General features: G+C 48.7%; 1 protein-coding gene and 1 long non-coding RNA gene across 4 annotated transcripts; both read left to right on the top strand.

The window, feature by feature from the left end:
- The first annotated feature begins 289 nt into the window (after positions 1–289).
- On the top strand, positions 290–6,689 carry LOC103558480 (chymotrypsin-like elastase family member 3B). Of its 2 annotated transcripts, none has more exons than XM_070598950.1 (8): positions 290–361; positions 1,336–1,421; positions 2,688–2,785; positions 2,915–3,049; positions 4,408–4,544; positions 4,932–5,074; positions 5,718–5,870; positions 6,602–6,689. In XM_070598950.1, the coding sequence occupies exons 1-8, from the start codon at positions 319–321 to the stop codon at positions 6,617–6,619; spliced, it is 813 nt and encodes a 270-aa protein (XP_070455051.1). In that variant the 5' UTR covers positions 290–318; the 3' UTR covers positions 6,620–6,689. The 2 variants fall into 2 exon arrangements, with proteins under 2 accessions (XP_070455051.1, XP_070455043.1); XM_070598942.1 differs by lacking the exon at positions 290–361 and adding an exon at positions 516–594.
- A 6,175-nt stretch (positions 6,690–12,864) lies between these two features.
- LOC103558481 (uncharacterized) lies at positions 12,865–19,298 on the top strand. 2 transcript variants are annotated; one of them, XR_011534376.1, is made up of 3 exons: positions 12,865–13,029; positions 13,257–13,604; positions 16,294–17,225. It is a non-coding gene; the product is annotated as an uncharacterized lncRNA (long non-coding RNA). The 2 variants fall into 2 exon arrangements; XR_546733.2 differs by lacking the exon at positions 12,865–13,029 and adding an exon at positions 17,564–19,298 and having other exon boundaries at positions 13,466–13,604; positions 16,294–17,173.
- Positions 19,299–26,546: the final 7,248 nt, after the last annotated feature.

Here is a 26,546-nt window from a genome sequence, read left to right as displayed (position 1 = left end):
AGGTCACAGAGCCTGGAGGTGGTAGAGGCAGGATTTGAACCCAGCTCTGACCAGTTCCAGAGCCCGTGTTCTTTCCTGGAAGAGGCTGACTTGTTCTGATGTAACCTCTCCTTCCCCCTCCCCTTTTATCAGCCGGCCATTGATGCCACCTGTGCAGCCACATGTTGGAAGAAACTCCAGGTCACTCCCCAGTCTGCAGTGGATGGGGGCCTTGGCCTTGGACTATGGGAGACCGGGTGTGCTACCACCTGTTCCAGCCCCCACCACCTGCCTCCTGCCTTATATTAGAATCTGTGTCCCTTCCCTATCTCAAAACTCATGATGCTCCGGCTGCTGAGTTCCCTCCTATTTGTGGCCCTTGGTAAGACCCCAACCTGTGCTGCACTGGGCCAGGGGCCCTTAAAATCTGCCACCACCCTGGGTCTTGTGAACCCAACACCTGGTTAGCAGGGGTTTCAGCTTTCCCTGGGGCATAATCGTGGGGGCTTTCTCCTTGGTGCTGGAGCAGAAGAACGGAGGGGAAGCTGTGGATGGACCGGTGCAGGAGAAAGCCTGAGGGCCCCAAGGGCTGCGGTGGGAGTCCTAGCTGCAAAGGTCTGGTGGTGAAGAGCTTGGGCACTGGTTAGACTGCTTGGGATGGAATTTCTGCTCCTCTGCTTAACCCTCCAACTCTCCTCTCACGCTGCTCCTACCCCGCTCCTAATCCTGTGGTCTGGCTTTTTCCTGATCTCTCTGCCATTTTACATTCCAGCTCAGGGCTGCCTCCTCCAAGCAGCCTCCCTTGACTGACAGTCACGGTAACAGATAATGTTTTTCAAGTGTTTACTCTACGCCAAGCAGAATGCTCAGGATTTTTTTCTTACATTAGCTCACATAATCCTCACAACAGCCCCAGGAGGCCAGTACTCTTATTGTCCCCATTTTACAATGGGGAAACTGAGCCTCAGAGAGGTAAAATAGCCCTCCCTAGAACAAGAGGCAGAGTTGCGTTTTGAAGCCAGGCAGTCTTATTCCAAAGCCTCCAGTCTTCATGACGATAGCTGTCACTCCTCCAGGGCTCAATGGGCGCCAGGCACTCTGCCAATTGTATTAACCCCTTCAGTCCTGCCACGGACAGAAGCCACATCTTCATCTCCATCTTTGGATTCCTGGGACTCTGGAAACCCCTGCTCTGCTCCAGATGCTCACTGTTCATATGTGGCTACCGAGGTCCAGAGGGGAAAAGGGGCTTGCACAGGGTCACGTGCCAGTTTGTGGCACAGCCAGGACTGTGCCTCAGAATTTTTTCCTTTTGAGGACCCTCTGGCTGATTGGCACCTCTACTCTCTCCTCCAGCCTCAGGCTCTGGCCAAGCTTCCCAGCGACCCTCCTCGCGTGTTGTCAACGGCGAGGACGCGGTGCCCTACAGCTGGCCCTGGCAGGTAAGAGCAGAACCAGCTGTGCTGTTTCCCACCGTGGACTCTGCCCTCCGTGCCCTGACTGTCGGGCATCCAGTCCTGACGCCGTGGCTTTGCTTCCAGTATCCACTTCAGCTTCCAAAGGCCAGGAGACCCTTGGACGATCTGTTTCCTGTGGCAGTTTTGCCCGTTCAAACTCTCATCCTCACTGGGCGGTTTGCAAGTTAGGAGTGGAATCTGGGGCGAGGGCAGTGCTGAACTCAGGGGGTTGGTGCACTGATAATGCAATTTCAGGCACTGTGTTTAGGTGGGGAGATCTGGGGGGATGCATTTCTAGACTCCTCGAATTATCCAACAGGGCTATATGCTCTGAGAGCAAAAGAGGGATGAAAGGCTCGACAGAGATCAGTGGAGGGAGGCACAGAGGGCCAGACTCGCTGTGCTAACACACCAGCCATAACGCTAGCCATATGTGGCTGTTGAAATTTAAATTAATTAAAATTAATGTTAAAAATTCAGTTGCTCAATGCTGGTCATATTCCAAACGCTCAATAGCCACATGTGGCTAGTGGCTACCATATTGGACAGCCAAGGCAGAGAACATTTCCATCATCACAGAAGTTCTATCAATGGCACTGGTCTGCAGCAGGGGCCAGCTAACTTGTTCCATAAAGGACCGGAGAGTAAATGGCCATATGGTCTCGATTGCAATGACTTCACTCTGCCATTGCAGCATGAAAGTGGCCACAGATGACATACAAATGAATAAGCGTGACTATTGTCCAATAATCTTACATACAACAATTTATATTTAGCCCACGGGCTGTAGTTTGCCAATTCTTGGTTTGGAGGGAGCTTTTGAAAATCAGAATGTAGGAAATGAGAGAGAGGAAAAGGACTCAGGGAGGGTTGACCTGAGAGGGCCCAAGAGGCCTTGAAAGAACTGACGTTCAGAGGAACTGGGGGCCTGATGGAACAGAGGGCCTTGGGGCTCTCAAGAGACAGAAGGTTTGGAGATATCCTGAGGGCAGACAAGTTGAAGTCCCAGGGAGTTCACGGGGCTGGGGGTTGGACAGCTTTGGAGAGTCAGAATGTTATCCTAGTGGAAAAGGGACAGGGTCGCCATGAGCAGTTGTGTAGGTTGGGCACTGCAGATTTCTAGAGGGTATCATTCTTTTCTGCATGAATGATGCCCTCTAGAGTTGTATAATGTGCAACCTATACAGCCACGGGTAGCAGCCCTTGTTGTGGGGCCTAGACCACTCAGGCTCCTCCCTCCCTGGCCACCAGGTCTCCCTGCAGTATGAGAAGGAGGGAGCCTACTACCACACCTGTGGCGGCAGCCTCATTGCCCCTGACTGGGTGGTAACCGCGGGCCATTGCATCTCGTGAGTTCTCTCACCTGCCCCTGTCCTTGTGTAAGACCCAGGCAGGCCGGGGGGGAGGGAGGGGGGTGACTCTGAGAGGGGAGGGAGGGAGGCCAATCAAGCCTGAACTGACCTCGCTTCTACTGGCAGGAGCTCCCGGAGCTACCAGGTGGTGTTGGGCGAGTATGACCGGGCGGAGGAGGAGGGTCCCGAACAGGTGATCCCCATCAACGCCGGGGACCTCTTTGTGCACCCACTCTGGAACCCCAACTGCGTGGCCTGTGGGTGAGTGACCCAGGGGCTCCTACACTCATCCCTCCCTCACCCAAAGCCGACTCTGAGGAGACTCCCAGGGACAGTGGGGCTGGGTCCAGGTCACACACATTGAGGGTCGGAGCCAGCACAGCCTTTAAGAACCATCTGCAGGGGCAGGCCCGGTGGCGCAGTGGTTTAAGTGTGCACGTTCCGCTTCTTGGCGGCCTGGGGTTCGCGGGTTCGGATCCAGGGTGCAGACATGGCACTGCCTGGCAAAGGCCATGCTGTGGTAGGCGTCCCATGTATAAAGTAGAGGAAGATGGGCATGGATGCTAGCTCAGGGCCAGTCTTCCTCAGCAAAAAGAGGAGGATTGGCAATAGTTAGGTCAGGGATAATCTTCCCTAAAAAAAAAAAAAAAAAAGAACCATCTGCAGCAAACCTCTCTCTCCCAACAGAGGGGCAGCAGGACCCAGGGAGGGGCAGGAACTCCCCCAAGCCCACTGGGCTGGTTGGCTTCAGAACCTAGAACTCCTCTAGCACCCTGTCTCCTAAATCCAAAGGTTCCTCCATTTGACAGACATTCATCCAGAGCTTCCTGGTTCCGGCACAGTGACAAAAGGAGGAGCAGTGGCCTGAGGGTCAGGCTCCAGCACTAAGTTGCTGTGTGGCCTGGAAAAGTCACTGCCTTTCTCTGGGCCTTGTTTTGACCCCTTGTCCAGGAGGCAATCACTGGGTGAGAACACTAAAGCAGGGCTTCTTAAGCCCCTCAAACAGATGCAAAATTGTGGGTCTGGGTGGCTCAGCATTTTTCTGGTGAGAGGGTCAAAGAAGTGGGCAGAAGCCCTGAAAGTGAGTGCAGGAGTGAGGGGCCTGATGACCAAGACGCTGACCGTCCTCACGCGGGCCTCGGGTGAGTGGAGAGAAAAAACGGACCCCAGTGAAAAGACTAGAGTGATGAGCAGGCAGATGAGGGCCAAGAGCAGCGGTTCTCAGAGCCTGGTCCCCAGGTCAGCCGCAGCCAGCAGCATCGCCGGGGAACTTGTTAGAAATGTCACTCCTCAGACGCCACCCGGACCCACTGCATCAGAAACGCTAGGGGAGGGGCCAGCAACCTGCGTTTTAACAAGCCCTCCAGGGACTCTGATGCAGCTGAAGTGTGAGCACCACTGGGGTAGAAGCTGAGGACCCTTTGGAAGGCCGAGAGTCAGTGTAGACTGAAGGGGCCGGGAGGGCTCCCTGAAGTTGCTCAGCCTAAGAATGCATGGGATTTGGAGGGAAAAAGAGCGGCTGGAGCATCCCCTCAGGGAATATCTGAAGCAAAAGCTGGGGGATGGGGTGTAGTCTGGCTGGAGGATCAGGCTCCCCATGACTCCTCCCTTCTCCCCAGCAATGACATCGCCCTCGTCAAGCTCTCGCGCAGTGCCCAGCTGGGAGATGCGGTCCAGGTGGCCTCCCTCCCTCCCGCCGGCGACATCCTGCCCAATGAGGCGCCCTGCTACATCAGTGGCTGGGGCCGTCTCTACAGTACGTGCTGATCCCTCCAGCGGTCACAGGGATAGTGGCAAGAAGATAGGGCCTGGGGGCTGGAGGTAGAGGGCCACACCAGCACTGGTCCTTGCATTTTCTCCCATTCCTCCTCCAGGGGCAGCCTTCTCCCTGCATCCTCCCAAACATGAATGTGTTCAATTGAACAATTTTTGGTGCCTCCTGTGTGCCAGGTGCTGGGGACGTTTTGGTGGACAAAGCAGACAGGACCATATAACCTGGTGGGAGGAGAGTCCCCATCAGATTAGAAGAGTTGCCTGCCCCAAACCCCCCACCCCACTCCGGGGCTCCCAGCTCTGACTTCCAGACCCCGGCCCAAGTCCTGCACCCCCATGACCCCAGACTCAGCACGCTCTATCCCCACAGCTGGGGGGCCACTCCCGGACAAGCTGCAGGAGGCCCTGCTGCCTGTGGTGGACTATGTGCACTGCTCCAGGTGGGACTGGTGGGGCAGCAGCGTGAAGAAGACCATGGTGTGCGCCGGCGGGGACTCCAGCTCTGGGTGCAATGTGAGTCAGCTCTCCTGGGCTGCAGCCCCTCAGCTGGGCAGGGGCCCCGGGATATCTCTGCCATCTGCCTGGAAGGTGGAGGAGGAATCTTGCCTGCTTGTCCCATTCAGCCTCCAGGCCAGGCAGGACTTGGAGGAAGTCAGCACAGTCCAGACACGCAGCCCTGGCCTGGGAGTCAGGACACCTGGACTCTAGTCCCAGCTCACAAACTGACTTGACCTGGTGCAAGTTGCTGTCCCTACTGGGTCCTCAGGCTTCCCCACCAGCACGGCAGGGGATATTGACAGTATGACCTCTAAGTCACCTTCAACTCTGTAGTCCTGAAGTTATAGTTAAACAATACTACCATTGTATTATAAGTGAGTATGAACAATAATATTAATAATTAACTGTGGTACTAATAATGGGAGCCACCACTTATTGATTGCTTCCCTACTAGGCATTGTGCTAAGAGCACATATCTATCATTTCACTTAATTCTCACAGGATCCTGTAAGACGGATACTATTCCCCATCATAAATGAGCAAACTGAGGCTCAGAGAGGTTAAGTAATATGGGGGTTTCTGGAAATCCCCAAAGTCAGAACCAATTCCTTAAAGCCCAGACATGGATCAGGCCCCCACTGTTCTCTGACCATTCCAGGGTGACTCTGGAGGACCCCTCAACTGCCCCGCAGAGGATGGCTCCTGGCAGGTCCATGGTGTGACCAGCTTTGTATCTTCTTGGGGCTGCAATACTCGCAAGAAGCCCACAGTGTTCACGCGAATCTCAGCCTTCAATGACTGGATCGAGGAGGTGAGCAGGGAGGCATGCAGGAAGGGAGGGCTCCAGGTGCTGGCTCTTCTGAGAGGTGCTGGGGGATGGTGAGAACAGCAGATCCCGAGGGGCTGAGAGGGTCCTGGAAGGTCAGTGGGGGAGGGGCCCTTCGGGACATTCGGGGGGGCATGTTGGAGATGTTTTCTGCTACAGTGTGGCCCCAAGAACCTCCAAGGCTTCTGGGTGGAGCTTTGAACTGTTGAACTTCCTTATTTCAACAAGTGTTTATGAAGTGCCTCCTCTGGTCCAGGGTTTTCCTTGTCAGAGAGGATAAAGCGATGAGTCACAGGGCTGCTTCGTGGGGGACAGATGATTAAATGAGCAATAAAAGAAGAAGTGTGGTGAGAGCCATGATAGGGATGCTCAGGCCCCAGGGAGAGCGCCAAGCTCATCTGGGAATGAATGATCAGGGAGGATTAATAACGTCCATGAAAACAGTCATGGCCACCATTTATAGACTGATTCAACATGTGCCAGGCACTTGGGGGAGCACCTTAACTAATAGTTTCATCAAAAACCCCATGAGGTAAGTATTATGATTATTCCTGTTACACAGATGAGGAAACTGAGGCTCAGAGAGATCAAGTCACTCTCCCAGGGTCACACAGCTCACGAGTGGCATGACTGGGAGTTGAACCCAGTTCCATATGGCTTCAGAGCCTGTGCTCCTAACTAGACAATTCTGGGTTTTTTCCCCTCTCTTTTTCCAGATTATTTCAAGTAACTAGGACCAAGGCCTGGGTGGCAGTGCCGATCCACATCCTCTGTAAAAAATAAAGATTTCTCAGCAAATCCCAACTCCAGTCTATCTTCCTTCTTTGACTCACCTCTTCCCCTCTGGCCCATTCCTGAAATCTTAGATCTGATATACAGTGACCACATCCAACTCTCGCAGATGAAAATGAGAAACAAATGAGGCCCAGAGAGAAGAAAGTTGCTATAGGGTGACCAACCATGCCAGTCTGCCTGGGATGGAGGGGTCCCCAGGACACAGGACTTTCAGGGGTAAAACCAGGAGTGTCCCGGGTGGTTGGTCACTCTAGTCTATAGCCACACGCACTCATTGACTTTTCAATGTAGGCATAAAAACATGGCAGAATCTGCAGAAAAAGTGACTCTGCCAGCCCCTTGGGAGGCTCATGGTGGAGTGGGACGGGCCATGTGTTTTCAGCGTCCATTGAAGGGCTGGGGAAGGAGGGCTGCAGTCATTCATTCACTCAACAAGCATTCATTGCTTGTTTCAGAGGAGGGCTCAGAGCGGGGAGACAACTTGGTTCCTTCCCTGAAATGGCTCTTTATTTAGATAGAAATGAGCACTTCAGAGTCATCCATTAAACACTGACTAGGCACCTTCTTTGTGGCAAATTCAGGGCTGGGAGTACAGACGGAAGTAGGACAATGGCAGGAAGACCCCTTGCAGCAGGGTGGGGTGGCAGACACACACACAGATACTCACACAGTGCTGAAAACGAGGTCAGAGCCCAGCGAGCTGTCGCTGAGGTCCAAAAGACCGCCACCATGCAGCCAAAAGCAACATAAAGCGACTGAATTCCTTTACTCATGTTTCTCCTGAATACTGTGAAAAGAAACACAGTCCTAGCAAGGACACACACATATATATAATTTTTTAACACTGATGTTCTTCTATTGCACCCTCTCCTTAAAAATTATACTTCTAGGGGCTGGCCCCGTGGCCCAGTGGTTAGGTTCACACGCTCCACTTTGGCAGCCCAGGGTTTCGCCGGTTCGGATGGCACTGCTCATTAGGCCACGCTGAGGTGGCGTCCCACATACCACAACTAGAGGGACTCACAACTAAAATATACAACTACGTACTTGGGGGATTTGTGGAGAAAAAGCAGGAAAAAAAATAAATAAAAATAAAAAATAGAGTCAGAAAGAAAAAAATTATACTTCTGGTTTTGAAAAGTTTAGAAGATACAACATGGAGAATAATAGAGGAAACACCTTGTAGCTTCCTTCTAGAATGAACAAATTTCACATTTTTGCTTTATATTTTCTAAAATAATAACAATAGCTAAGGTGGAGTCTCCGTGTACTCTTCCCAGAGGTCATCGTCTTCACGGGTGTGGGGTAGTCCACCCAGTATTACTGCTTTTCCTTTGGGGTACATAAAAGGATAGCTCCTGGGGCTGGCCCGGTGGCACAGCGGCTAAGTGCGCACATTCTGCTTCGGCAACCCAGAGTTTGCTGGTTCGGATCCCGGGTGCGGACACGGCACTGTTTGGCACACCATGCTGTGGCAGGCATCCCACATGTAAAGTAGAGGAAGATGGGCACAGATGTTAGCTCAGGGCCAGTCTTCCTCAGCAAAAAAAGGAGGATTGGCAGCAGTTAGCTCAGGGCTAATCTTCCTCAAAAAAAAAAAAAAAAGGATAGCTCCCGCCTGCCCCGTTGGAGTTGGCTTTGGCCATGTGGCTTGATCTGGCCAAGGTGAAGATTTGAGAGACAGGACCATTTGCCGACCTCTCTTTCCCTTTGCCATGGCAACTGATGGCTACAGGTCAGCCTGGTCCCAGAGTGGGGAGACGTGGAGCAGGCCTCTGCTGACCCCTGATGGACATGTAGCACAAGCAAGAAATAAACTCTGTTACAAGCCACTATGATTTAGGGTGTTTGTTATGGTGGCCCTAACCTAGCCCGACTGATAAAATGACTTTGGTGTTTATCCTTCTACCCCATGCTGTTATATTTTTATCACATATATAAACATCCATAAACACTGTACTGCATTGTTTTGGTTTTTAAAATGGCTTTATCTGTATGGATTATTTTGCAATCTGTTTCCTTCACCTAACACGATGTTTCTGAGGTCTCTCCATGCTCGTTTATCTATCCGCAGTTCATTGCTGCTGGTTTTGTAGAGTATCCCATTGCACAACATCACTAGTTATTTACCCTTTTTCCCCTTCTGATGGACAGTTACAGCAAGGCCGATTTTTTGTGATTACAAATAGTGCTTCAATGAATGTCCTTGAACACACCTCCAGGTGCACATGTGTGAATTTCTCTAGGGTATACCCTGAGAAACGGAATTGCTGGGTGGGCGGGTGTGCTCATTTTCAACTTTACCAACTGCCAAATTGCTCTCCAAAATGATTGTATCAACAATACTTCTTTTTTGTTTTTTTCTTTTTTTTTGCTGAGGAAAATTTACCCTGACCTAACATCTACTGCCAATCTTCCACTTTCTGTATGCGAGCCACTGCCACAGCATGGCCAGGGACAGACAAGTGGTGTAGGTCTGTGCCCGGAATGGAACCCTGGCTGCCAAAGCAGAGCACGGCAAACTTAACCATTAGGCCACTGGGGCTGCGCCTCAACAATACTTCTTAAAATTCCCTTTTTTCCCTTTCCCAGCCGCTGTCTCTGTACACTAAACTGCCCCCCACTTTTCTCCTAAAACCACTCCTGGTATCTCAACCCTCCCCCACCAAAACTCTCCTCTGGCCCTCACCCCCGCTCTGGCTCCCACAAAAGCCCAAGAACTGGTCTGGCAAGGCCAGAGGGCAAGGAAAGAACTGAGTCAAGCAGAGCCGAGACCTCTGTATCACAGGGTTGTGGGGGAGGATGCGAGAAATTCTGGAACCCGCATATGTTAATCATTTGTATTGAGTCAGACAGACCCTGCTGGGTGACACATGTATCTGTCAGGTGTTCCCAAGGCACAGCAGGGTTGCAAAAGGTGAGCATCTAATTCTTCCCAATGGGTCAGGGAAAGGCCCTTGGACAATTTTCCAAAACAGTTTTAGGATAAAGGGCAGTCAGAAGTGTAAAATTCCACCCAGCCTTGCCAGGAGGCTGAGAACTGCTATGACACCTTCTCCTGCACAGAGAGTGCAACAGAGAGTGAGGAAATCTTGCCTGAAAGTGCCAACAATTCGATCAATAATTCAATTTCTTTTCTTTAATCTCCAAGTCTCAACAATTCAAATCCTTTAAAAACCATATAGTCAAAAATTATACTTTTGAGGGGGCTGGCCCCGTGGCCGAGTGGTTAAGTTCACTCACTCCGCTGCAGGTGGCCCAGTGTTTTGTTGGTTCGAATCCTGGGTGAGGACATTGCACTGCTCATCAAACCACGCTGAGGCAGCGTCCCACGTGCCATAACTAGAAGGACCCACAACGAAGAATATACAACTATGTACCAGGGGGCTTTGGGGAGAAAAAGGAAAAAAATAAAATCTTTAAAAAAAAATTATACTTTTGAGTAATGATTTGAGAGTGTCAATGCCAACAATTCTTTGTTTTTGTTTTCTAAATTATGAACAATCCATTTTCTGAAAAAGCACAATGTCAACACTTCTATTCTTTTTTAAAAATGATAAGGGACCAGCATTGCAATGCTCTCTTTTTAATCACATGATGTCAACAATTTAGCTCTTTTTTTTTTTTTCGGGAGAGATTCGCCGTGAGCTAACATCTGTTGCCAATCTTCCTCTCCTTCTTTTTTTTTTCTCCTCAAAGCCCCAGTACATAGTTGTATATTGTAGTTGTAAGTCCTTCTAGTTCTTCTGTGTGAGCCACCGCTGCATGGCTAGTGACAGACCAGTGGTGAGGTTCTGTGCCCTGGAACTGAACCTGGGCCACCGAAGCAGAGAGCGCCGAACTGTAACCATTAGACCATCATGGCTGGCTCTAGTTCTCATTTTAAAATCATTAAAGTGAAGATAATTCATTTTTTTAGTCTGAAAAGAGTCACAATTCCATTCTCTTTTCCTTTTTCAGAACATTAATATTGGCTACGTTTTGGAAACTTGTACTTTGGGAAATACTGTTCAAAATCACCCCCATTCCCGCCTCTCCTATGCAGCTGCTGCTGTCATCCTGATTTGCTTCCCTCCACTTCTTTTTCTTTGCATTTAGAAAACCTATCAACAGTGAGATTCAGTGAACATGGACTGAGCACCTGCTGTTATTCTGTGCCAGGCGCGGGCAGAGGAAAATGACCCAAACTTGGGCCAGGTCCTTGATGAGCCCACAGCCTGGCTGGGAAGCTGACAGGTACACCCAAGCAGGGGGAAACCTGACTCTGTGTTCTAATGAAGGCCAGAGTGATGGGGGGCCCAGGGAGCTGCACTCACAGTGGGATGGGAAGATGGGAGCTCTTGATGGTCCTTACACTCAGATGACTGAGGCATCAAGGGATTCCTGTCCAATGTGACTCTGTCAAACCTTCTTTGTCAATTAACACCAACACATAGTGCTGAGAAACTTTGCTGTTGAAATCGTGTCAGTGAGAATGGAATATTCCCTTATCTAGTGGGTCGGAGCGAGATTTGACACAGAGAAGCAGCTTGGATTACCAACTCAGGCACAGAGCTTCAGATATGGGGTTTTTTGACACAACAGTCTATATTTATCTTAACTTTGTGGTATCCAAGGAAACAGGACTATGAGTCTACCTCTCAGCCTAAGCCAGAGGTTACCTCCTGTCCACACAGCCAGATTTGCTTTGAGCCTATCAAAGTTTCACTTCAACTTCACCTAAATTCCACTCTTTCCCCAATCCTATGATAACCCTACTTCTTCTTTTATTTAGTAAGATACCCCATGGTACCTCTGGGTGTTTGTGGCATCAAGTTAATAAACCTAATTTTGTTAAACCACACTTGTGTCCCTGGTGGTCTTTATCAGATTGGTTTTATTATAAAATTCAAGCTTCTGTTCATTCATTCACTCATTGATTCATTCAACAAATGTTTACCCAGCCTATGTTCAGCTTTCGGCGCTGGAGGCATGGTGACAGGACAATGAAGGTCCTTGGCCTTGTGGGCCCTGCTTCTAGTGGACGAGATAGAAAATAAACAGGCAATAACAAAAACAGATAACAGGCTATAAAGGGACTGGATGGGTGCCTTCAGAAGGGCGGGCAGAGAAGTCTCTCTGGAGAGGCTACATTTGAGTGAGAATCTGGACAAACAGATCTCAGGAAAGAGCATTACAGAGATCACCAGGGGCCAGCCTGGTGGCATAGCGGTGAAGTTAGCACGCTCTGCTTCGGCAGCCCTGGTTTCACTGGTTCAGATCCTGGGCAGGGACCTATGCACTGCTTATCAAGCCATGCTGTGGCAGGCGTCCCACATATAAAACAGAGGAAGAGGGGTACAGACCTTAGCTCAGGGCTAACCTTCCTTAAAAAAAAAAAAAAAAAAATGCAGAGATCACCTAAGAGGTGGAGGTGAGCCTGTGGGGTTTGCAAATTAACAAGGTCAGTGTGCCTGGAGCAGAGTGAGTGAACAGGAGGGTGGGGAAAGATGAGGGAGGTGTGGCTAAGTACAAAGTTTACATTTTATCCTGAGTGATACAATAATCTTACGTGCAGAGCCACAACATATAGACTTTTTAAATAAATTTATAAATCTATAAAATTGGAGCTGCTGTGGAACCCAAAGTGCTGTCCTCCAACCCCGCACAGTTTTTGAAGCATCCCCAAGGAATCTAAGAGTTGGGAGTTGGGGGGAACAATTTAAAGTCCTTAATCTAGTCCAACTCTCTCATTTTACAGATGGGCAAACTAAGGCTGAGAGGAGGTGAACGGTGGAAACGAGGCTATAGGAGTGATTGGGGGAAGGGCCCACGGTCCCTAGGGGAAGTATGGGTGGGGCCATAGCAAGGAGCCCCAGTTCTCCAACCACCAGGCGGAGTACCTGGTCATCTAGGAGTTTACTGAGCAGCAGTGGCAGTGTAGACAAAGGACGTATCTTCCCTTCCCCTGGGACACTGGCTCTGGGGTGATAACTCAGCAAAAAGGCCTTTTAATTCTCCTGCCCCTCCTATTTGGATAACCCCGTTGGAAGGAGAGTGGGATGAGCCACCCGACAGCCGCCCTAAAGGCCCAGTCCCCTCCCTGTCTGGGTTGAGAGCGAGGTAGGAGGTGCCTTGGCTAGCATCTCTGCACTTCCTCTTACAGGCTGTGCTATTTAACCTGAGCGCCGGGACTCAAACCGGCTCACTCTGACTTCAAAACTTCAGTTCCTAACCACCAGCAATTGGAAAGTCTTGGGGCAAGAGGCACACAGAGTTAAGGCTGAGCCTCCTATATACACGCGGTCTCCCCCGGGACAGACTGTCAACCCCCACGGGCACATGCCCACTTCTGTCTGGGTACACTGAGGTAGGACGACCTGCCCTGGGAGACTGTGCCACTGCCTGATGCGGAGTGACAACGCGGGGCGCCCTTCAGGACCACCGCCTCCAGACAGGAGCCACCCGCACTCTGCTTCGGTTTCTCTCCTCTGGGCGGTGCAAAGGCCCCGGGGCGTAAGCTCAGGGCGGGGCGCTGAGTCAGCGGCCGCCGGGCTCCTAGCGTCTCAGTGCCCGCTTCATCTTTCTATTCTGCAGCTGCGCAAACTGCGGCTCAAACGACAGAGAACTTCCCCGAGGCGGAAAAGCTGCCTCGTCTGCACCCGAAGCCCCGCACGGTGCGCAGGCCCGAGGACGGCCGAAGGCCAGGAGACCAGCCCTGGTGAGTGCCAGGGAGCCGCGGACCCCCGCCGAGGCCTAGAGAGGCCCGGCCCCACCCTAGCTCCCGCCCACGCCCGCTTCCGGGCGGGCGCACTTCCGCTTCCGGCGGCGGGCTGCGGGGCTCCGCGGCGGAGGTGGTTTCCTTTTCCTGGAGCCGCTGGTGGGTTTCCGAGCGTCCTCGTGAGCTGTCCCCGCCCCGCCCCCTCGGAGGTGGCACCTGCGCAGGTGAGCGCTCCGCTCCTGCCCTCCGGGCACGGGCTGTTGGGAGCGGGCGGCCCAGGCCTCGGGGTCTGCGAGCTGCTTCGGCTCCGGAGGAGGAGGAGGGCCCAGCGCTCGAGCCCCAGAAGCACCTTTTCCGCCCGACCCGGGCCCTCTGAGCCGCGCCCCTCTCGGGGGAGGAGTCGGCTCCGCTCCCCGCCTAGACGTCGGGGATTTTTTTTTTCACTCGGGTGAGTGGTCCCACCACCTCCTAGCCTTGTGACCTTGGCAGGTCCCCTTTCCTCGAGCCCCAGTTTGCTTATCTGTGAATGGAAATGACAGTAACTGTCCTACGGGGTGATCGGGAAGGTTAAAGGAGGGACAGCTTCTGCGGACTGTCTGGCCGGGAAGATTCAACAAATGGTAGCGGCGGCTCCTGTTGTTGATGGCGACAACTGGGGCAGTAGAGAGTCGCATCAGGAATCGAACCTGAGTCGCTGAGGCGGTCACGTAGAGGAGAATGTTTGTAAAACGCTCAGCGCAGTGTCAGATAGGAAATAAGTGCTCAGTGAACTGGCGTTACTACCTGGTGTGGGTAAGCGTTCTGTCCGGCAGGTGGTCTTCTAAAGCTGATAGGTTTATGGGCCGGGTAGATCATGGAGCTGGTCCATCTTTCACAGCCAACCTTGAGAACTGACCTACTGACAATTGAAACTGTTCCTAGAAGCCGGGTTGTAAAGACCTCTGGTGCTGGAAACTAAAAGAATTAATAAAAGGGTGTTTTCCTAAATGGTTTAGGGGTTTTTGCTCAGAAAGGTTTTGGGCAGGAGGGGAGAGCCTGAAAGGTTTTCTCCCTCTTGAGTTGTTATGAAAGTAATGCATAGTTGTAGTTAAAAAGAAAACAACGGAGAAAGATGTAAGCTGAAAAGTGTTTCCCTCTTTTACTGTTCCTGCCCCTCAGAAATAAATGCGGTTAAATTCTTTGATAACCTTCCAAATATTGTTTGTGGATGGATCAGGTCATATGTGTTTATGTGTATGTATTTTAAGTTTTCTCAGATGTGATCATACTACACATATTGATTGGCACCCTGGTCACATGGTGATGTGTTATGGCCATCTTTACATTATCAGCACTCAGAGGCCTACTTCATTCTTTACAAGGCAGCACAGTATTGCAGTGAATGGCTGACGATACTTTATTTAATCATTTCCCTGTTGATAGTCACTTAGGTTGTCCCTAAGATTCTGCTTTCCCACAGTGTTTCATCCAGCCTTTCCTTGACTAAATAATTCTGTTTTCTCTAAGGCATCCCTGATTTATGGGGATATTCTGCTTTTGTCCTTCTCATCACCCCTGGGTTAGTAACAACTTACTAATTTTGGGAATGCGCACACCTTGTTGCTTGAGCAAAAACCCAGATAATATGAGAATTGGTGTACTCCAAAAATATCCCAGCTAGGGGGTCTAGATCAATTCAAGGCTGCTAGAAAATGGGTCAGGTGATGTTTAGAGAAGAGGTGATTGGGACCTGAGAACTAGTTAATGCTGGGCAGCTGGTCAGTGTTGGTGTTTGTTGGCTGCTGTCATTTGTTGCCCAGGAAACAGATTTGAGAGAATCTCTGAGAGAGGAGGGATTTTAAATCTCAACGCTTCTGCCATCGCAGACTAGGGAAGGATTAGTTCCTGGGGGAGAGGGTGTTAATGAAAACAGAGATGATCCTTGAAAAATGACTACATCGTAGGGGTTATACTCTTTGTTTGGACATACTCTGATGTGGAAATTGATTTAGTCATTTCTATACTGTCATTTGAAGTCTTTTTTTTTTTTTTAAACAAACATAGGATGTGGTTTTCCTGTAAATAACCCTCTTTTGGATGGGGCCCTAATCCAAATGAAGCTAAGGCTTTTTTCCTGGCATTTTGCAGATATTTAATTTGCCCCCCTTCCTCCCACCACATCTGGTTTGCTAATCCTGGAACTGTGAAGCATCCAGAGTTGGAAGTCTCTGCTACTAGGATTCTGACAAGTTCAGCTTCCTGTACACTGATCCACTGATGGAAGGAGCTTAGGGTCTTCATCTTAATACAGAGGCTTTTTCTTTTTCTTTTCTTTTTTCTTTTTAGCCTTAGGCTCCACCCTGATGGTAGCTCCTAAAGTGCTTTTGAACACTTACTCTTCTTTCATTGTCTCAAAGGGATGGGAGGAGGGAGAAAAGACAGCAGAGCAGATGTAAATGAACAGAACTTTTTCTCCTCTATTTTAGCACTTCTTTATAATTTGCTTTTGGATGTAGCAAATGCTCCATAAAAATGGTTGGAGGAAGCAAACACCCATGATTTTAAAGATTTTCTCCCCTACAGATCATGTGCATATGTGGTTTTTCTGTTTTAACGTAATTTAAAATACTTTGTAATGGAGGAAAGAAACAGATGAAAGATTCTCCAGCTAGCAAGGCCAGTGTTCTTCATTCTTTCTGCTTTGAGAATCTACATTTTTCCATTTTGGTAAACCAGTGACATGTTTTTTCAATTGTGTCAATTGATCCAGCAAGAGGAAACAAAAACAGAATTTCTAGTGGCTTTTTTAAGAAACCCTGTTATGATTGGAAAGCCGATGGAACCCAGGTCTGGACCAGATCCATGAGATCAAGGTGGTTTTAATAGCGTTTGTGGTCTGTTTTTGCTGACTCTGACTTTCCTCTTTATGCCTAGGAGTCTGAGACATCCTTTTCCAGAGTTCCAGAATGGAGACTGAAGGGTACCCAGAAACACAAGGAAATAGAGACGTCCATAATGATCAAATAAGGTCGTCGCCAAATGAGATAATGGCTGAGGAGCCGGAAGTTGTCCTAATAGGGCCTCCCCAGATCCAGGTTCCACGAGAGCCTTCTGGGCTTCCACCAGAGAGCCGTGATGAGGACTCTGTCGAGGACCTGGAGCCCACGCCGCGAAGGAACCCTCCCAATGCTGCAGTCTCCAGGCAGAGGTTCAGGAAGTTCCGCTATGAGGATGCGGCTGGGCCCAGGGAGGTCCTCAGACATCTCCAGGAGCTTGCTGGACAGTGGCTGAGACCCGATATTCACACAAAGGAGCAGATTGTGGAAATGCTGGTGCAGGAGCAATTCCAGGCTGTCCTGCCGGAGGAGCTCCGAGCTCGGGCGCAGAGATGTCAGCCTGGGGTTAGGATCACTGGCTAAATCTCGCTGCTCGCTTCTTTCTCAGTCTACGTGTGAGAAGTAACCAAAGGTTCTCTGATGGAAGATCCAGCTGCCGTCCTGGGAATCTGAACCTCGTCCTTCTTTGAGCTTGCCTTTGGTTGTAATAAGAATCAATCAGAACCCCTGTCTGGACCTCTTTTTGGCTGAGGCAGCTCTATTTCCTGGGACTGAACTCCAGAAGGAGTTTCTCTTCTCTCTTCTTAGGACAATCAGCGTGCTGCTTGTTTTTGCTCTGCTGAATGCCTCCTTTTTTTGCACTTTGTGACATGCTTGAATATATTATTTTTATGTATCCAAAGAAGTAATTGCTATAACTATCAGAAATCTTGATTCTTGTTGTGGTGGCATGAAGGGGAGCTTCTGTAATCCCACCGGTAATTCCTTTGGGTTGTCCTTGAAATATTAAAGTTTGGTCCTTAATAAAAATGTCCTCTGGTGCTTTACCAGTTCAGCTCTTAGCAGTCAGCATTTGAGAAAGGTGAGATGATTATCAGGGGTAGATGTGAGGCAGAGATAAGAACTACGGCTGTGGCGTTTGCTGAGCTGGGGAATAGGAACAGGCCTGGCCTTTGTTTTCAAAGTCAGAATTTAAATTGGACAAAAGAGAAGGGAGTACAATAGGGTCAGCAGAGGTAAGTAACTCTGCTGCAGAGCTGTTCCATGTGTTTTCTCCATTTCTGTCGCCTTTGTTCTACGGCTTGTCTTCCTGCAAGAGAAGTCACTCTAAACCCTCTGACAGTTCTCTTCTGCTTTTCCTGAAACAGGTCATCTTGACTTTCTGTGTGCAGAGACCTGTACTTTGGTTAACAGCTGAGACAGAGCCGGAGCTGTGGCTGTGACAGACAGAGAGTAAACAGCAGCTGCTTCCCCAGTATGACGCCGTGTCCAGGAGCCTTTCTGCCTCTGTGGCCTGGCTCCTGGATTTGTACATCTGCTCCTGCAACAAACGCAGTGCCAACTCGGAAACTAATCTTTTGGGCAAAGGGTTGGTTAGCTCCTTGCTGGAAGTCATGTTTAATCTGCTGATGTCTGTTTAGTACTTCCTGTGCCTTCAGGACTGTTCTAGATGCCAGGATATAAATATAAAGCCAAGTTTTAAGGAAATATATAGTTTTTGAGGAGAGAGGAAGAAGCCATCAAATATATTGTTAGAAATGCTAGAGAAAAACTAGTCATCTTTCGGTATCTGCTTTTAAGATAACACTAAGAAAGCACATTTCTTATTTTTAAAAATGTATTAAAAGCAAAGAAGAGAGGAAATAGCCAAGTTAGGGAAGTACATTTTAATTGACGTTAGGCATAGGAGATTAATGGACACAAGGCACACCTTGGCCCAAAGCAGGAGGATGCAGAAACGTGTAGTGTCTTGGGGATAGTGAACATACGGAGGAGTGAACCATTCCTTTTATTGACGAGGTTAAGCTTTTCTAAATTCTAGGAGTAAAATTGAACGTTGACAAAGGAATTAGTAACCCCGAGAGGCTCACAGTGTCTCCAGCAATTTAGTTTGTTCGGGACATTCTGAAGGCATTTCCTTTAGGCTGCAGGGATCAAGAACTCTTGGTGTTAAGGAATTTCCTGGCCTGCGCCAGTTTCTCGGCTGCTTCCATGATCTAGAATTAGCTTGCAAGTAGAGGACCCAAGTTTCCAGGTGGACCCAAAATTGTCACCTTAGGGATTTTATGGCGAGACAGCTCAGTTTCCCTGAGTTGAGCGAACTTAGCACAGATTTTCTCAACCTTGATTTTGGGCCAGATAATTCTTTTTTGTAGCGGCTTGTCCTCTGCATTATAGGATGTTTAGAAGCATCCCCAGCCTCCACTCTCTAGATGCTAGTAACACCCTGGTAGATGTGACAACCAAGAATGTCTCCAGACATTACCAAATGTCCCCTGTTTAGTTTAGAACAGACTAAGGTACTGGAGATACTCTGACCTTCTTGGGGTTACTAACTCCTTTATCAGTGTTAAATGTTACTCTTAGAATGCCCAGTTGCCCGTGGTTGAGAACCACCGATTTAGTAGGAAAGTTCATCACAGACATGCCACAGATTACCCTGAGGTCCCCGGTCTCTTAAGCTTGATGTTGGCTTGAGAAAGCTGTAGAAAGAGTGGTATAAGTTGGGCTTTATATTCCCTCTGTGTGTTCGTGTAATGCCTTCTACTCGGGCAAATGTTAAGAAGCTCTTTGGTATGAAGATTACTACTACACCTCCAACCTTTAGAATGTTTTATTAGGATGCTTGACTGTGTGCCCGGATCTGGACCATATGCATGCATGATTCATTTAATCCTAACTGTCATGTGAGTTTACCTTTTCATGTAAATATATGTGCTTTATAGATGAGAAAACTGGGACCCAGCAGTTAAGCAACATGGCCAATAAGTGGTGGAGCTAGAATCTGAGCCTTGGATTTCTGTCCCTGTAATCTTGGTTTTTTTCCATCATGTCTGGAAATGTTAATTCAACAAGCATCTCTTGAGAATCTCCTGTGTGCAAGATGTTCTCCTTTTGCTTTTTTTCATCTTTATCTTACAATTTAAAATAACATTTCTTAGATTCATTTGGTACAGAAAAAGTATGAAAAAAAGCCAAAAATGGTCCATAATCTCACTTCCTAGGTAACTCCTGTTACATTTTTTAGGGTAAAAGATATACTTGCATGTGGATAGAAAAGTCCAACAGTATAAAATGGTATAAAAGGAAAATTTAAAGACTTTTCCCATTAACAGTTTCTTAGGTATCCTTCCAGAAAATAGGAACTACACATATGTAAGCTGATAATGCATACCTGTGCACATGCACACACATCCCTCTTTTTATTTACACAAAATATATATTATGCATGTTTAGTATATTTTTTTTCTTGTCCAATAAGTCTTAGAGGTCTTTTGCTGTCAACATATGGAGATTTACTTTATTAAAAAAAGATTTTTGGGGCTGGCCCCGTGGCCGAGTGGTTAAGTTCAAGCGCTCCGCTGCAGGTGGCCCAGTGTTTCCTCGGTTCCAATCCTGGGCGCGGACGTGGCACTGCTCGTCCAGCCATGCTCAGGCAGCGTCCCACATGCCCCGGCTAGAAGGACCCACAACGAAGAATATACAACTATGTACTGGGGGGCTTGGGGAGAAAAAGGAAAAAAATAAAATCTTAAAAAAAAAAGATTTTTTTTTTTAGCAGCTGCATAGTACTTTGTATGGCAAATACCCAGCCTTTCCCTTTCCAGTAAAAAATGCAAAGTAGAGGATTTAGGTATGGAGTCAAACCTCCAGAGCAGGAGTGAGGTTTAGAGAGTAAGTGGCAGAGCCAGGACTCAACTGCCACGTTCTGAAACCAGAACTGGTACAATTCGCCATTGCCCTGCACTGTCTCCCCGCAGCCCTGTGGCACCAGCTCTTTCCCGTGGGCGTGAGTCTGCAGATGAGATTCCTCGCCCCGGACAAATCCAGTAAGAGGAGAAGCTGGAGTTCATCTCCATTTCATCTGGCTCTAGCTCATGCCCTTGCCACGAGGTCACCCTGCCTGGATATCAAAGAGGAGACCAACTCCAGTGTTTGCAGGGGTCTGTGGGGATTTGGGGGTACAGTACTTCCCCATTTCCCTTGCCACTCCCAGGAGATGATTCCTGTGCTTTCTCTACTCAGCATCACGCAGTTACCCCCCATGCCTGTCATTGTCATTCTTGAGTCGATCCAGACCTTCATTCTAAAGAACCCCAAACAGTTTTAATTCTGTGAGTGATGGGGAAGGAGGAGGGCAATGTAGAGGAGCCAGAGGGAAGTGTTTCTAAAATGGCTTCGAGTCTAATTTTCTTTTTTTAATTTCTTTTTTAATTTGTTTAAAAGATTGGTACCTGATGGGGCTGGCCCTGTGGCCGAGTGGTTAAGTTCGCGCGCTCTGCTGCAGGCGGCCCAGTGTTTTGTCGGTTCGAATCCTGGGCGCGGACATGGCACTGCTCATCAAACCACGCTGAGGCAGCGTCCCACATGCCACAACTAGAAGGACCCACAACGAAGAATATACAACTATGTACTGGGGGGCTTTGGGAGAAAAAGGAAAAAAATAAAATCTTAAAAAAAAAGAAAAAAGATTGGTACCTGAGCTGACATCTGTTGCTGATCTTTTTTCTTCTTCTTCTTCTTCCCAAAGCCCCCCAGTACATAGTTGTATATTCTAGTTGTAGATCCTTCTGGCTCTGCTGTGTGGGATGCCACCTCAGCATGGCCTGATGAGCGGTGCTGGGTCCACGCCCAGGATCCAAACCGGCAAAAGCCCTGGGTCGCTAAAGCGGAGCGCAGGAACTTAACCACTTGGCCACGGGACTGGCCTCTCTAATTTTCCCTTTGTGATTATTTTGACTCCAAGTTCCACAAAAGAATAATTTCATCTAGTTAGTGAAAAATGCTCCTGCCAGATGGCTGCTGGTGAAGACCAGTGCTGGGACCACAAGGTAATATGAGATTCCTAGCAACTGGCTGGTGCCATGGAAAAATATGTCATCTGTTGGGCGGCCACTCCCTGCGCCGTGAGTGGGTGCCAGGCGCTGGCTGCTGGAGAGGAGGCCAACTCCAGGAGGTGTGGGGGCTGTGAGGAGTCCACCACGATGGTGGTTGTGGCCGGAGAATTCAAATGTAACTGGCCTTCCTAGGAGCCTCATGTGTGGTCAGTTTCCACAGGCAGCTCAGTACAATGCCCTTGACACTGACTTGACTATTTTGCTAATCATTTCCCACCCACTGCCATGCATTTATGGGACATTTTCCCTTGGCCCAGAATGCCCCTCGCCCACAACTCCCCCAATCTTTGCCAGCCTACTCCTATTCATTCTTTATGATGCAGAGGCAAGGTCACCTTCATGAAGCCGCCTTTGATTTCTGCCGTGATTGGCATCTGAAGCCCTCTTCTGGGCTCCTGTAATGCCTTAGCTTTAGTTCTCTTTCAGTCCCTGTTCATTCAGCAAATATACATTGTACCCAGTGTGCCAAGGCCTTTTCTAAGTATCACACTGCAATGCAGTGTCTAGTGTGTGTTCCCAGGTCAGTTGCGAGCTCAAGAGAGAATCTCTGTGTTCTTGACCTCCAACGCAGGACCTGCACGTGGCTGATCCTCGAGGAGACACATGGTTGCACCCTGATTTAAGGTGTTTCCTTCTAGTGAACACAAATAACTAGAGTTCATGGGAGACCAGTAAGTGTTACATTGCAGAGGGGGCAGAGAGAGAGATTATTAATTCCTGTGTAAGTGCTGGGGATGGCGGTGAAAAGAAAACCAAAAAAAAGGGCAGGCTTCCGTCGGGTGCCTGGTTTCCCTCTCTGTTCTGCACCTGACTTTGCAATGAAATGAGGTTCACTGCCCTTGGCTGGCTCTGCTTGAAAGCTCAAGGGCCCCTGGGTGCCTAGCAACAACCTGACTGCCCAGGATGGTGATTTTGAAGCAGGGTGTGTCTCCTGGGCAGGAAGCTACCCACACCGCCAAAGCAGCCAGGGCCTCCCCTTCGCTTCCTCTGAGCCAAGACTCCGCCTTAAATTGGGGCCAATGCTTGGTGTTTTGGAGCCCTGTCTTCGGAGCACAAATGGGATGTTTCTAGCAAAGATTACTCCAGCACCTACGAGCTGTGTGATCTCAGACAAGTCACATCACCTCTCTGAGCTTCAGTTGCCACAACTGTCTTGTTCCCGTCTTATTCCCAGCTAGGGTCGCCCTAGCACGGCACTGAAAGCAGAGAAACATTCAGTGAATGCTATTGTATCTGCATCTGCTCGGTTAGGGGAAGATGCAGTTAGCAATTCTTTCTCAGCTGTCCGTTTGATCGTGTTCTTTTCTTCTGAGCCCCTCTCTCAACCAGCTCCACCTTCTCATTTCTAATTTCTACACATAACATCCTGTTCTTCTCACTTCTCCCTATTTCTCTCCTCATTGCTTATCTTATCTACAGGCATTAAATCTCATCATCAAAAAAATTCTACACTTTTAAAAAATCACAAGTGTTTTGGTGTTTAGGCCAATACTACTGCTTTAGTGACCTTTAATTTTTTAATATAATGTGCATCCTGTAAAATGCACAAATCTTAATTGTACAGCTCGATGAATTTGTACAAAGTGGGCATACCCCATGACCACTTTCCTGATGAGGATACAGAATATGACCAGTAACTCAGAAGTCTCCCTCATGCCCTTTCCTAGTCATTAACCCCCTGAAAGGTAACTGCTGTTATTATTATTATTATTTCTTTTTTGAGGAAGGCTGGCCGTGAGCCCACATCCATGCCCATCTTCCTCTACTTTATATGTGGGACGCCTGCCACTGCATAGCTTGACATGTGGTGCCACGTCCACACCCGGGATCTGAACCGGCAAACCCCTGGTTGCCAGAGTGGAACATGTGAACTTAACCGCTGCGCCACCGGGCCAGCCCCTCTTATGATTTCTATTGCCCTAGAGTAATGTCTGTTTCTGAATCAAATGGAATCATATGTTATATATCCTTTTGTGTCTAGCATCTTGTGTTCAACATTGTATGTGAGATTCATCTCTCCCCTGAGCATCCCGCTTTTCCGTGCCCACGTACCTGGACATGCCTGGTCTTTGTGCCAGGAATCTTTCTGTCCTTTCAGCGTGCCCCACCCTGGCCTGGCCAATCTGGGCAAGTCCTCTGGATTCAGATCAAATCTTGCTCCTTGGGGAAATCTTCCCTGACCAGCTCTGGGTTTGAATCCCAGCTCTTCTACCTACCAGCTGTATGACTTTGGGTAAGTGTTACTAACCTCTTCATGCCTCATTTTTGTTGAAGATAATAGTTTCAATATTCCAGAGTTCTTGCGAATTTCAAGTGAGATAATACCTATTAAACCCTTAGAACAACACCTGGGGCAAAGGACGTACTTAATAAATGCCAGGTGTAACTATTGTGAATACCTTGCTTTTTCCCCTAGTTCCTTGTACACACCCTTGTCCTAACACTTATTTTGATTATTGCTTGTCCCACAATAAGACCTTAATTCCTTCAGTAGGGATGGTGTCTTCATTTACTGTATTTCTTCAACAGATATTTATTGAGCATAAACTCCATTCTAACACTGAGAGTACAGTGGTGAAGGAAACCCTTGAATTTTACTTTTCAATGGGAGGAGACGTTAAGAAAAATAAAAGAGGTGTGGGCCGGCCCAGTGACGCAGCGATTAAGTTCGCACATTCCGACGGCCTGGGGCTCACCGGTTTCGATCCCGGGTACAGACATGGCACCACTTGGCAAGCGATGCTGTGGTAGGCGTCCCACATACAAAGTAGAGGAAGATGGGCACAGATGTTAGCTCAGGGCCAGTCTTCCTCAGCAAAAAGAGGAGGATTGGCAGCAGGTGTTAGCTCAGAGCTAATCTTCCTCAAAAAAAAAAAAGAAAAGAAAGAGGTGAGATCATTTCACATAGTGGTTAAGACTATTAAAGAAATAAAGCAGTGTGGTGTGACAGTGGGTTGGGGGTGCTGCTTAAGCTGGGGGGCGAGGTCTTCTTGAAGAGGTGATATTTGAGCAAAGACCTACAAGATGACACGGAGCAGGCGTGTGCAGAGCAGGAGAGAGAACAGCAAGCACAAAGGCTCTGAGGTCGGCACAGGAAGCTCAGCTGTGTCTGAGAAACAACAAAGAGGGCAACGCGGCGGGAGCCCAGTGAGTGAGCGCACGGTCCGGAGGAGTTTGCAGAGATGGACAAGAGCGAGGAGAAGCCATTGAAGGGGTTAAGCAGGGCAATATCCTTCACATTTACATCCGAGGGACCTAGCACATGAGAGACACTCCCTAACTGTTGATTATTGGTCACAACGTGACCACGACCAGTTGGTCCACATGAGCAATTCTCAGATTGTTTTCAAGTCAAAACTTCATCATTGTGCCATGTGCCTCTGGAGTCTTGCTAAACCTTACCAGATGGGGATGGAGCTGCTCAGTTATCTCTAGACTTTTCTCTCCCCTATCCCATCTCATCCACCCTTCTTCAGTGACCCAGATTATCTCCACCAGAGATGTGTAACAGAGGTGAAGGAGGCAAGCCTGGGCCAGTGAAAGAAAATGCAAGTAGAAAACAGGTTCGGTCAGTTTCTCTCCTTTCTCTGACTCCAGGAAGGTGCAGGTCCCTGGACAAGCATCATGATGCAGCACAAAGTGGAGGAGGGAGGCTGAGCAGTGGCGGGGCTGCAGAAGGGGTAAGAGGAGGAGGCTCAACCCTGTGGAGTAGGCTGCAGCTGCCTACCGGGTGGCAGGTCCAACCCGGAGCACATCTGGAGTGCTAGCGGCAGAGTGGAGCTGCTGGCAAGGCCTGGGCCATGAGTAGTTGGAGGAGGAAGAGACCAGATGGTAAATCAGAATGGAAGGGGTGCTGGAGTCTTAGTGATAGGAATTTACACAACATCAACCTTTCAGGAATAACAGAGAGACTTCATTTTTATTTTATTTAATTATTTCAAGCCTTTATTTTTATGGAATATCACACATGAGAAAAAGCACATAAAACAAATGTATAGCGCAACGAGTAATTATAAAGCAAACATCCATGTAACCATCACCCAGGTCATGACACGGAACATTGCCAACACCGTCCTCCCCACACCCCTCCCATTCCTTCCAGATTACAACCTCCCTTAGGGGCAGCCAGTAGCCAGATTTTTATAATAATCACTTCTTTGCTTTTCTTTATAGTTTTATCGCCTATGAATCACACGGAAAGTCTCAAATTAGGATTTTCTCATGTAAATCCTAAGACTTGAGACCGCAAAGGAGAGCCTCGCTAATGTGGATCCGCTCCTTCTTTAGTAAATCTTGGCAGGCCCTGGGGAGACGGTGGTGGATTTGCGGTCTTCGGCGTTTGGCAGGGAGCGGAGTCTTGAAACTTCTCTCATTCAGCCAGTGTTTAAGCGCTCGCTGTGTTTGAGGCCCCTGAGGAGCACTGTGAGAGGCATGAGGACACATCCCAAACCGAGCCTGCCCCTGGGAGCTTACAGTAGGGCAGAGAAAGCAGGATAAACAGGTCAGAAGAGGGGAGGGCCTGCAGAAGTCCTCAGAGAAGTGCCGTGGGCGTTTAGAAGAGGCAGAGATCACTTTTGGCAGTAGGAAGCAGAGCAGGCTTTGTGGAAGAGGCGGCATTGCACTCATTCATGCATTATTTATCAAACATTTTTGAGGGCCAGTAGCATGCCAGGAAATTAGGTAAAAGGATACAAAAATGAATGAGATAAGATCTCCGTCTGCTCATGGCCTAATGGTTTAGTTAGCACAGACGCAAATCATTCCAACAGGGTATGCTTTCAATATAAAGTGTGATAGGAAGGACTGGTTGCCTGGGCTTGGCAGGGAAGGCTTCAGAGCTGAGGTCTAGGCTAGTCCTTGAAGGAGAGGAGAGTAGGAGTTTGGCAGACAGAGAAGGGAACCACTGAATCTGCAGTCTCAGAGGTGGGAAAGGACAAAAGGTGAGTGTTGGCAAAAGATATGGTTCATGGCAGAAAGGAGACTGGGGCTTGACAGGTAGGATGGATGAGTGGGAAAGGTGTTCTAGGCAAGGGGAACAGCATGAGTAGGGGCATAGAGGCAAGAAATCACGGTACCTGCATGCACAATACTAAGTAAATCATTCTAGCTATGATGGTTAATTTTATATGTCAACTTGACTGGGCCATGGGGTGCCCAGATATTTGATCAAATATTATTGTGGGTGTGTCTGCAAGGGTGTTTTGGGATGAGATTAACATTTGAATCAGTAGAC

Source organism: Equus przewalskii, chromosome 2, assembly GCF_037783145.1.
Source record: "Equus przewalskii isolate Varuska chromosome 2, EquPr2, whole genome shotgun sequence".
Classification (NCBI taxonomy): Eukaryota; Metazoa; Chordata; class Mammalia; order Perissodactyla; family Equidae; genus Equus; species Equus przewalskii.
Note: the sequence above shows the minus strand (reverse complement) of the source record. Positions and strands in the feature narration are given on the sequence as shown.